Raw genomic sequence first — 12708 nt, forward strand, 5'->3', positions numbered from 1 at the left:
TTGATCATTCCTTACAGTGCCAAGTGGGTTTTTTTTAAAGCTACAGAGGAAGCTCAGAGATTATTCTACCCAGAAACAGCACAAGATATTTAAACAAGGTTGAAGCTTCCTTGGCTTCTTACTGCTCACTAAGGAATATATTACAGCTGATGTTTAATTTTGCTTAAACCTAAGAGGTAAGTCTGTATTTGATGCATTTTGGTGTGACTAGCATACATGTTAATTTGATTAGCAGTGTTTTAATATATACCTATAACTGTTCATAGCTACCATAGGTAAAAAACAGAAAACTAATTTACTCTGTTGATCTGAAGACCAAGAGATAATTTCTAAAGTGGGTTCGTTAACATTGTAGTTTTTTTAAAAATGTAATACTGCTCTGGAGCTATTGGATATCATACAGCCAGAAGGGCTCAAAATCAGATGGATCAACTTATTGAATAAAACTTGTTCTGAGTAAGAAAAACATAAGTAAGAATACTATTGTTGAGGCTATAATATTTTTTATTTGATCAATAATATGTTCATAAATTAATATTGTGGTATTATTTGGAGATCTTGCAGCTGTACAAAAAGGCATCTAAAATGTTTCGTTTTTCTCAGAACACTTCTTTCAGAACCATTTTAAGAGTATTGACTTTCAACATTTACATATATTTTATACAGAGTACATTTTGGACTTTTATTATTTATCTGTCATACTTCTCAGCAAACATTGTAAGAAACATTAATATTATTAGGTATCTTATTAGTGCTCATGACAGTGTTTGAATTTTCTAATTATGAATGACACTTTGTAATTGCGAAATTTGTCTGGTTGGATAATAATTATAGTTTCAATCTTGAATCTGCCAATGGAGGTCAGGGAAGTTAAAGAATTTTGGTAAGAACTAACCTTGAGCTTATTTTCATAACTCCCCTCCTACTCATTAAAAAGACAATCTCAAAAATATACCGAAAGAGAAAAGGAGCTCATGTAATGGTCCATAAATAAAATATTTAAAACTAAGACTGCAGGACATAACAAAACTAGTAGATGGATGTTAGAAACCACTTAGCATTCTTCAACAAACAGGATAAATGATGTACTTCACTTCATTTCTTTATATAAATTATTGTATGCTTTCTTCTCCATTCTAATCCGAGCTTGCCTTGCTACATTGATTGGCAGCTGCAGTCCAACGCCTTTCCAATGGGCAAATGTCATGTCTGGACCCTATGCCAGTTTTGCTCTGAGAATCGTCTAGCAAAAGATTGTAGAGCAATATCTAGCCAGTCTTCAGTCTAAACATGTCATCTGCAGAGTGAACAGTTTCCATCAGTTTCTCATCCCTCTCCATTTCATTATCTCCTTCCCATAAAACCTGTGAGGCACCAAAGTGTGAGAGAAAATAGGCGTTTGTAAAATGGTTTTAAAATTGTATACAGTAGATAATTTGTAGACAGTGTGGTCTCATTACATTTTTAACTCCTCCAAGAAAGTAAATATTTGGTACTATTTGAATATCACTGAAATAGGCATTAGGAGTTGGAAAAAATGTGCATTTGTATATGGTAGCAGTTTGCATCTTATTAATCTTAGTTTTGCAGAGCACTTAAAATGGCCAAGCAATCGATACCCGGTTATTTTCATATCACTGTAAACTGCCTTTTTATTCCAGCAGTAAAAACTCACTACCATGCATCCTCACCACAGGGATGTCTCTCTTTGGCTGACAAAATGTTGCTAGTTTCATTTAATACAGGGCAAGTGTTTTTTTTTTTCCCTAAAAGCTACAGAGGAAGCTCAGAGATTATTCTACCCAGAAACAGCACAAGATATTTAAACAAGGTTGAAGCTTCCTTGGCTTCTTACTGCTCACTAAGGAAAAATTATTGCTTAAATTAATTTTGCTTAAACCTAAGAGGTTTAAAAATAATTAAACCACAGAGTTTGCTATCTTAAAAGTCATCATTAATTCCTCATCCAGACAGATATTGATAGTTGTCTTTTATAGATGTGTCTGTCTTCCAATACTCCCCTTTTCAAGTGTTTTTCTTGGCATTGAAAAATCAGGTCTTTCAAAATAATGTACAAGAGATTGCATGATTGTTTAAAGAAAAGGAATACTTGTGGCACCTTAGAGACTAACCAATTTATTTGAGCATAAGCTTTCGTGAGCTACAGCTCACTTCATCGCTGTAGCTCACAAAAGCTTATGCTCAAATAAATTGGTTAGTCTCTAAGGTGCCACAAGTACTCCTTTTCTTTTTGCAGATACAGACTAACACGGCTGTTACTCTGAAACCTGTCATGATTGTTTAGAAATTTTGCAACAAAACACAACTAACATGATCTGTTTATAGGGAGGCAAGATTTTCCAAAGTGTGAGTCTAAAATTAGGCTTCCCAAGTCCATATTTAGTGCTGACCAGTCAGCAGCTCTCATTCACCTTTTTTTAAACGTAACTCTTGTATAGGGCTTTTCATCCATAGAGCTTGAAGTGCTACTTCGATCAACTAGAAGTCAGTGGGAGCTGCTGGGTAATAATTAATACTTAATTAAATAGTTAATGTGATTTTTGACAATGCAAACAAAAGGTCAGATTCTCCCACCCTTAGGTTAGTGCTGCCTTACTCTGCAGGTGACCCTATTGCCCCAAATTAAAATAGTTAATATAATTGGAAAGCAGCATTTTGCTTTCAACTCTTCTCCTATTGTTTTCAGTGGGTTTTATCCCTTTGTTTCTATCCCCCCCTTTGTTTCTATCCCAGTAATAAATACCAGTAGATGACTATATGGTGAGTAAATTGCAATTTTATGTTGGAAATGAAATTGGCTTGCCACCTGAATGTCTGAATCTGAATATGCAGTATAACAGAAAGAGGGGTGGTTTTTTTCAGATTCCTGGAAATAATAAATCATCCAATGCTAATTATATTGAAATCTCAAGTAAATGGATTTGACCCACTTTCTAGATGGTTTCTTGCTACCATCTTATTGGCAGTGAATTTGTTATGCTACATTCAGTGTAGTTTATACATGTTGTGTGTCAAAATGAACCCACTGCAACTATTGCTTTGTTCATAGTTGCTGGTGACACCTGGGTTTTGGGAAAGGGATATTTTAAGGATAGCAGTGGAGGGGTTTATGCTAAATATTATGCTTAGACACTTTTCTTCATAAAGCAAAATAGCAAAAAGGTTGTGCAGCTTTACTAGGGGGATTTAAACTTGGGGAATCTCATGTTTTCATTGAATGTGCTGCGTGGTTGCTGTTGGGTTGATGAAGACCCATGATATGCTGCTTAAAAGTATCGCCTGGCTTAATCTAGCTAGTGTCTTGCAGTCAGTGTGTGAACCACTGATGTGGTTGCAGGCACGGCAGATCCTGTCAGAGCTGGCTTGGAGCTGTGGTCCTTTTAGGTTTTCTTCTCTGCATCCATGAGTATCTTTGGCATGAAGAATCATTGTCCTTGAGCCATGCAATGCTCCTCTGCATTATTGCCCTTCATTCATAGACTTAGCAATGTCTCATCTTTTAAGTTTTATTAAAGTGTTCATTTGACTTCTTTATGTTAGACTTCATTAACTTAGTTGTCCACAGAGAGGTCTTAGGGAATCTCTAGTTGAACATCCTGATGGTGTGGACAGCTTAGTTGACTGTGCACCTTTATGTCTTAGCTTCAGTTCCAGTAGCAAACAGCCCTTTTGATCTTAAATTTCAAGATGGTTTGCAGGCAGGGAAGGTGGGGAAGCATCAATTCTCTTGATGTTTTGTGCAAGCTTAAAATAAAGTAGGGAAGACGAAGTTACTACATGGTGAACTTTCATTTTGGTCTGAAGCTTCCTGTCTGTAAGAAAACCAAAGACATTGTTTCCCCTTCAGTCAACAGAGACATCACTGGGAAGGACATTGTCTTGATAGGTAAAATGGGATACAAGAGCCATCTGAGTTCCTTGGTAGGACTAGTTGGTGGATTGTAAGGGAGTTATATTACAATAACTGGTGCATTGCTAATAGTTTACACAAGCTAACTGTGTTATGCAGCTGTAGATGGCTGCTTTGTGATCTCTTGGAGATCCTTCTGCATGTGTTATTAAACCTGCAAAAAGTATTTATTATACTTGATCTTCACTCATCGTTGTTATGCTAGGTGTGTAGATGCAATTTGTGCTCACTAATCTGAGTTTTTGCAGATGGAAAGCCTTAGATGAAAGTTTATATATAAGCTTGGAAGCCATTTTGAAGCACCTTTGAAAATTTGGCCTTACATGTCTGTCATTTATGAGTGAACTAATTTGTTTATCTTCTTCACAATGGATGTAATTTAATTCACACAACACAGGAAAATACCTATAACATGAAACTAAAATTAATTATCCATGTCAAATAATAATAACAATCAGAAGCTGGCACCATAGCTTCTGAAATAAATTTCCAGGCAAAAGAAGAAAACCTTTTCAGTTATGTCACTGCATAGGTATCATTCTAAGCTATTTTAATAAGCCTGTATCATTCACGTAGATACATTCTCAAAAGTGTATGTGCATAGGTGCCAGACCTCGAACACTCTTCTCAGCGGTGAAAATAAAAGCTTTAAGCAAACCAACAAAAAGAAAACAACAGCACACCTGTTAATTGGCCAGATCCTGCTATTCATCAAGCAACTGATGCTTGATCACAAGTATGCTTCATACCAGAGACCAACTTAAATTTCCAAAGGAGTTTTAAAAATACCAAAAGGCAATGCAATCCCACTTTAAAGTATCTTGTTAGAATTAGGCTTTGCTGGGAATTTTTAAAGAATGTGCCAGTAAAATAAAGCTTGATATCTCCTTTTTGGCAGTATGAGTGGAATAAATAAAGGATAATGCATATAACTGGCTAGTGTAAGACTTGGAAAATATGTGAGGTATGTGCTTGAGCTTATTTATCTTGAGTGAAGACTGTTCACTGTATCTCATAAAAGCCATTATGTATCTTACCACACTATTTTAGGTTACTTGTATGATATATTTCTGATTATATTGCAGAATATTTCGAATTTTGCAGGATCTTTAGAATTTAATTGTAAAACACAATGGTGTGTGGTGACTGAGGGAAAAGGAAGGAAGCCAGAACAGTTATGCAAAGAATAGTAACCTAGAAAATGTTCTGAAAAAGTGACTCTTTAGCCAGTTCAATGTTCACAACTCAGCAAGAAATCAAGCCTGTCAGAGTCATATATGGCTGGGGCTAGGCATATTCTACAGCACAATGGGATCACAGTCCATGGCGCACACCCTTAAATTCTGTGGCAAAAATCACTACATTCAGTGGCAAGAACACCTGTATTCCATGGCGGTGATAATTTATTCTATTCTATTAAATACTCTTTGTTCCCATCCAAGCCTATCCCTGAACAAACAGAGCAATGGCTCATAGCTAAAATCCTCATTACTGTAATATAATCAGTGGATATTTTCAACCATGATTATTGTCAAGGATGTTTTTTTTTCACTGTACATTACAGGCACCTTGGCTCCACTCCCTAAACCTCAGTCCTGGCAGTCCAGATTATAATCTCTTTCTGCCGTTTATGCCATGGGTGGGAGGAGCTTGTACCAAACTTCAGTGTCTCATCTTTCCAGTTTCCAGGGCCTTAGTTATTGCACTGTTCTCAGGGCAGCCCAGTTCACCAGCCTGCTTTTCTAACTGCAAATTGGTCAGCTGCAAATTGGTCTCTGGCTTCCCAGCCTGGCCAGCCCTGTAGAAAAGTGGTGGGACTATGTTGTGTAATGTAACTTCCCCATGTGGATACAGCTGGAGAGCAGGGCAACTGTAGATCAATCCCAGCAGTGCAGGGAGAGAGAAAACAAAGTATCAAGCTCTTGGCTACAGCATATGGTGGAATTCTGTAGAGTCCACAGGGCAGTTTGTATCTCCTAGAGCTATGATTTCAGACTCTCTGCAGACTCATTCCAACAGTTAATGTGGAAAACATGAACACAGTGTCATTTTTACAACTACAATGCCTAGAAACATCATTTATTTTAAAATAAAAATTGAGATTCTGGAGCATAATTCTGCAACAAGGGGTAAATTCCATGGCAGTAGACTAAGAGAACACACACAGTCCTGCATATTGCTTCCACAGCCACCTATGCACAACCCAGGAATGGAGTGTGTAGCTCTGCCTCACACAGACACTGATGGGTAATAGGGAACATTTTCTCAGTTAATGCGTAGCCACGCATATTAAATGGCCTGCATAGGCCCACGGCAGGAACTTGCAGCTGTTGGCTTCAAAATGGAGCAAAGAACTCCCACCGTAGTTGTGATCATTGGGGATGGCTGATTTCTTCTCGGCTGATGGATAGCCCGAGGTATCGAATGGCTCAAGTGGCCAATCCAAATTCTAGCAAAAAACTCCCCATTCTAGTAATGATCAATGGGAAAGACACAGCCCTTTAATTGACTCCTTCTTTCTCTAAACCAATGTACCAATTCTTTCTGTTTTGTTTTGGGACCCCTTTTGGCCATATTTTATCTCCCAGTGATACCTCCAGAGGGGTTACTGTAATCACTCCTGTGGTCCCTGCATGGAGAGGGAGAGATGATCCCAGGATCTGCAGAGATATGCCCATGGCATGATTTCTCCATACTTCCTACCAGTGCTACAGATCCTGACTATGTAGCTGGAGTCCTCCAGCCATGCTCTGTAGCAAATTTAACCATCCTCAGGAGTTGTCAGGCCTGTGTGGACGACCATGTTCCTTACAGTTACATAAAACAGGTCCAGGATTTGGCCCTCCATACTCATTTGCCATTGCCTCAAACATAAACTGTTCCAGAAACAAGAAGCAGAGAAAATGAATTGTTTTGACTCCAGTTCAACTTCCAAAATAGGTGCATTTGGAAGTGCTCCCCCCCCCCCATATACCGCCCTAAATTACAAACAGACTGAGAAATGGATGTGATGAGGTGTGTTCCCCCATTTTGGCTTTGAACCACGGTGCTGACCAAAAGTAAGAGCATTCATATATGAGGGAGAAGTACAGAGAAATTATTCTTCATACGGTTTTATGAACGTTTGCCAAACATAGTACTTCATGAAAGAGAATAATGTTACCAGTGAAATTTGAGGTCTAGTAGAAGGCACATGAACTAACAGAACATTGCAAATCTGCAGTCAACAAAAAATTATTAGAGCAGCAAGAGATTTGTTAGAGGCATTTCTGATGAAAGATTTGTGAAGTCAAAAGTAATTATTTATGGAATCGTTCTGACCCAGCCTCATTTCCAGCACTTGTCATAACTATAGCAGAATACATTTAACATCAGTGACTGTACTGTCACCTTCAAAACCTGATGCTGTGGTAGACTCAAACCATCATATTTTGCGGCTCCACTTGTTTAAATCTAAAGAGCCATTCTTTGTTGCGAAATTCAAACTTCATTTTAAGTAACCTGTGATGGAAGCTCCTTTGAGTGGGGCAATTCATAAAGGAAATATACAAGTACATAATATGTTTGTGTAATATGATGATCTCAGGGTTGCAGCCAGAAGGCTAGAGTGTTTCCATTATCTTTCAAGTGGATTCCATCTCAGAGAGACCACCAACTAAGTACTAGAAAAGAGAGGTTATTTACATTTGATAGAATAATCTGTTTCTGATGTCTTGTTTATGAATGGAAATGGGCAAATTGTGATCAGACAAAAATGTGCAAGAAAAGACCTGATGCTAGAATGCAATGCTAATGCTTCCTTTTATTTTTCTACTTTCAGAGGCTGGCAACAAGAAGCTAAAAAGCACGATACAGAGAAGCACAGAAACAGGGATGGCAGCAGAAATGAGGAATCGTATGGTTCGGCAGCCAAGTCGGGAGTCCACTGATGGCAGCATAAACAGTTACAGCTCTGAGGGGAAGTAAGTGGAATTACAAATATGTAGCAGTGCAGAAATACATTGAATTTTCTTATCCTTACAAGAAAGTTGGTTGAATACTAGTGAAAAACAAACCTCCTGATTTGTGAAAGTTCCAGATTTGGTTCCCTATGATTAATGGAATTGCTATTTGTACAAAATCTTGCACTTGTGTAATTCTTCGCATATCCCAGAACTTTCAGGCATTATTCATGAAAATTCACATTTGAAGAGTGCTTTCTAAAGACTATTCATCTATTTAAAGTTTTTCCAGTCATTCAATTAGGCAGCAAAAATTATAACAAGTCCCTTAGGCCCAGCTTGACAAAGCCTTAGCTGGGATGATTTAGTTGGTGTTGGTCCTGCTTTGAGTAGGGGATTGGACTAGATGACCTCCTGAGGTCTCTTCCAACCCTAATATTCTATGATTCTAGGTGACCAATCACACAACACAAATAACAGTGTGAATAATCAAAGGGAACAGTCTGAAAAAAACCCAGAGTCTGAAAATTCTGTGATTCAGATTATTCAGTAAATATTTATAAATAACCCAAATATGGTTACAGAAATCAGGATTGGTTTACTAATCAAAAAAGAAGCTAAATTCATAACAAATATTATTTGAAACAAGACATTTTGCCACCTTTACTTTACACTGGCGGTGGGTCTCTGCTTGAATCAATCCTGAATTAAACTTCAGATGTTGTATATTAAACTCCCTGTTATATGAAACTGTGTTCAGTAACTCTGAATATAAAGAAAGTTTAGTTTGGAGCTGGTCCAAGTACAGCTCTTATTGAAAACTATAAAGTCTTACTGCAGATAAAATCAAACATAGGAGCTTGAGTATTCAGACAGTTCTTTTCTTTCACAGTTGTCATTGCTAATAAGTATGTAGGAAGAGAGAACAGAGGCAGACCTAGCACAGAGCATACATTCATATTCCAATCTCCTCAGAGGTCTTAGTGGGACTACTTTTATTGTTAACTGCTGAAAGAGCACTGTCCTAGAGACAACCCGATCCTCCGACAATGAGGTCTAGTACTGAGGGGTGAGCAGAGACAGACCCAGCATAGCATACTTTCATACTGCATACAAAAAAAGCTACATTAAAAGAATATGAAGTTTGCAAAATCAAGCACTGAACAATTAGAAAATGCTCAAATTAAGGCTGTCCATGCAACTTTAATTTGGACCCCGGTGCATATGCATTATGATAGTCTTTAATTACATGATGACACACTTATTTTCCACACAGGACCCGTTTCATTCAGTACTTCATAAGTACCTACAGGGTCCAAATTGGCAAATAGTGGTACTCTTCCCATCTCTGCCCTTTTGAGACACTAGAGTGAGATGCCACTCTCAGTAAATTTCACAGATGTTCAAAATATGATCTTGCCTATTTGTGGACTTTGCTGGGCTCCTAAATGGAATTTCACCCACTGCTGAGTTCTTCAGGCTTATCTTCCCCTCAGTCAGGCTCAGATGCCCAGTTGTGAGCCTTCTTGATGGGAGGCTCACAACTTCATTCAGAGCAGGCTAGCCATTTTAGAGTTCATCAAAGCAGGAAAGAAAGTAGAGGAAGAATCGTATGATGAAAACCGACAAAATGCTGACATTTAAAATATTATTAGCATTTGAATTAACACCTATTCTTCTTCGAGTTATGGTCCCTACCTGTTTTCCACTTGAGGTGCATGTGCACTCCAGGAACTTGAGACCAGAAGATTTTTGCTAGCAATGTCCATTGGTCCATGCATACTCCCCTCTCTTCCTTGTGCTCCGAACCATACGGACCGACCACCTCTACAGTTACTTTCTACTTCCTGTGGTCTGAGATGGAACCTCTTCAGCATCCACAGCATAAGCCAGTGTTCTTAAAAACTTTGTAGTTCGTTGTAAATAGTTTTTAAACTTGTTTTTAGATATCATGTAGGTTAGTAGGTTTGAGGGCTTGGGGTCCCCACACCAACACCTCCTGGTACTATGCCCACGATCCCAGCATTAAATAGCCTTGTGGCCTTGCCTGGGCATTCCCTGTCCTCAATAATCATTACACATGCCGCTGTTGCTTCAGGGATGCTTATATCCACTCTAAATACACCACCTGCCAGACCTTTCCTAGCCAAACCCATCAAGCCTATGAGCACAGGTTTAGAATATTCTTGATGGACTGCACTGTGAGGCCACAGTCCAGTCCTAGCCCATCAGATCTCCCCCATACATTGGGCAGAGGCACTGAGAAGTGCCCCTGCTGGGTTGCCAATTTTGGCTGGATGTATTCCTGGAGGTTTCATCACATGACATAATCTTTAATTAAAGATTAATCTTTAATTCCTGGAAACTCCAGGACAATCCTGAAGGGTTGGCAAACCTAGCCCCTGAGAACATAGAGTTCTTCAGTTCCAGGGATGAGCAGAGCAGAGCTAACGAATCTTCCAAACAGAGACATGAGGGTGCTAAGAACAAGCATTCTCACAAGCAATGTGAGAAACTCCCATCCAAGTCCTGATCCAAAAAAGAACACCTCCTCTCTGACACCCTCTTAGTTGGGTGAGATTCTTCACCCTGGTACAGAAGAGTCAGGAACTCACAAGGAGTGTGGTCCCAGTTTTCCAACACCAAAAGCCAAGAGCACCCTAAAACTGGACCCAGCCAAAGAAATGGGACCACTCTTGGTGCCAGAGAGGGAAAGAAGGCAGCAAATGTCTCCTGCATCATAAGTAGTGATGCAGAGTGAGAAGGAGCCATTGGTACCAAAGATCACCCGTAAGCTAGTACCTCAGGCACCATCAAGAAAAAGAAGCTAAGCCTGCTCTCTTATATCAGGTGCTAGATTCACTTCCCTGAGGGAGTTGAGATCTACGCAGGTCACCAATACTTTCAGATCTCATCCTAACCAAGGAGGTCCCCCACACCATCAGTTTGCCACTCACCAGTACTGTTGACCAGCTGTGGCATAGTAAGGTCTGTAGTACCAATGGCACCACCTATCAAAGTAGAAGCTGCCTCCTTCTCCTCCAACAAGTCTGGTATCACTGGGAGAGCTTCACCACACCCATCGAAAGGCAGGATCAGCCCCAACAGAGGTTCCAAGAGTTCTCAGGCACCTTCCCTTTCTCATAGGAGGGACTACAAAACTTGGGACTAGTGGGGATGGCCCCATTTCTCCTATGATCCCTCTTGCTGGCTTACTGGGATCCATATTTGTGACATCCCAAATCTATAAGGTTTCACTGGAAGTCAAAACAAGCTTCCCTATGCAGGAAGAAACTCTGCCTCCTCAAGAATGACCTGAGGAAGAGGAGCAACCGGATCAGGCAGAACCACTTGCCCTCACTGGGTTATCTTCACTGTCCCCAGTTGACGCAGTCATGCCAGCGTCACCATCACCACCTGATGGCTACAGGCAGTTTAAGAACTCCGGAGGAGGATTGCAGATACACTTCAGCTCCCCCGGAGGAAATGCAGGCCACCCCTCATAAACTGCTACAGGACATCCTCCAGAGTTCTGGTCCAATGGGGCCATCTGGGAACCAGGCAAAATGGTCTGGTATGCTCCAGCCACCTGTGCTCCCACTCTGTGGGGAATGTAGAAGGAATACTTTGTGCCATCTAAGGAAGCAGAATACTTATTCTCACACTCCACTCCTAATTCTCTAGTGGAGCAAGCTATCACCACAAGGAGTGAGCATTACCATCCAAGAGCTACACCCTATGATAAGGAAGCCAAACTTTTAGGCCTCCTTGGGCGAAAGAACTTCACTTTGATGAGCTTACAGTAGCACATAGAGAACTACCAAGTCTTAGGGTCAAAATATTATTTTTATTAATTGTAAAATGTTCTCGGAATACACCAACAAACTCCATCTGGAAGACAGACTCTGGTTCCAGGCAATTATTGATGAAGATAAAGTATTGCTTGCTGGATTGGCCCTTCACGCCTCAGTGGATGCACTAGATAAAAGCCTCCCTCTGTATGGCAACGTCCATAGTCATGAGATGGGTTTTGTGGCTTCAAACCTCTGGATTTTCAAAAGAAGTTTAATCCACCATGGTCAGTGGAGGATGATCCGCCTTTTAAGGGAAATAACCTATTCAGTGAGAAGACAGATGAGTCATTACATTCCCTCAAAGACTCAAAAGCGACCCCTTTGCTTGGTAGGTATCTATAAGCCAGGTCTATGAAGGAAATATCTCAAGTCTTCACTCTACTGACAATGACCAGCCCCTCAACTATTCTACCATCAAAGGGATTACAAGCTGCCCAGGAAATGCCAGAAAATGCACCACAATAAGCATAATATCCCCCCTTAACTCTCCTTTCAGCCATAGCCTCCCACCAAGAAATCCTACTGATGGGACTTTCAAGAACTGCAAACCAGTCCCCCTGCCACATTTTCCTGTTCGGGACTCCTGCACCACCAGCTAGCAAGCATTCATCACCATAGTATTTGGGCACCTAACCCTGCTGTCCAACTGCTAGATCACCACACTAAACCGGTGATGCAAGTTTGAAGACCATTATGTATAATAAACTTTCAGCATGGATGCTGGTGACTTAGCAGTGTCACTTCTCTTAATACCACAGGGTGAGATACAATTTATTCTTATGCACCAGGTGGGGTGGAACCAGGGCTGGGCAGTGGAGGCTGGGACCCTTGCAATGGCCACCTTGTTCATTTTTCCCAGGCTTTGGTATGTTGTAATGTCAGATAGATGGGTTCTGGAGATAGTCACCACCAGAGAGAGTCCCTGTTCTTCTTTGGGAACCCTTCTCATGGGAGGATGCTCAGACAAGAAGTGATCTTACCG

At 40.2% G+C, this 12708-nt stretch overlaps 1 protein-coding gene across 50 annotated transcripts in view; it reads left to right on the forward strand.

Moving 5' to 3' along the window:
- The window catches only part of RIMS1 (regulating synaptic membrane exocytosis 1), a 504482-nt gene that overhangs the window by 467456 nt on the left and 24318 nt on the right, over positions 1–12708 (forward strand). For all 50 annotated transcript variants that reach the window (XM_075126529.1, XM_075126526.1, XM_075126527.1 and 47 more), the window contains one exon: positions 7752–7893. In XM_075126529.1, coding sequence (XP_074982630.1) covers positions 7752–7893 — 142 coding nt within the window. The remainder of the gene's footprint in view (positions 1–7751; positions 7894–12708) is intronic.

This window comes from Caretta caretta, chromosome 3, assembly GCF_965140235.1.
Source record: "Caretta caretta isolate rCarCar2 chromosome 3, rCarCar1.hap1, whole genome shotgun sequence".
NCBI classification, from domain to species: Eukaryota; Metazoa; Chordata; order Testudines; family Cheloniidae; genus Caretta; species Caretta caretta.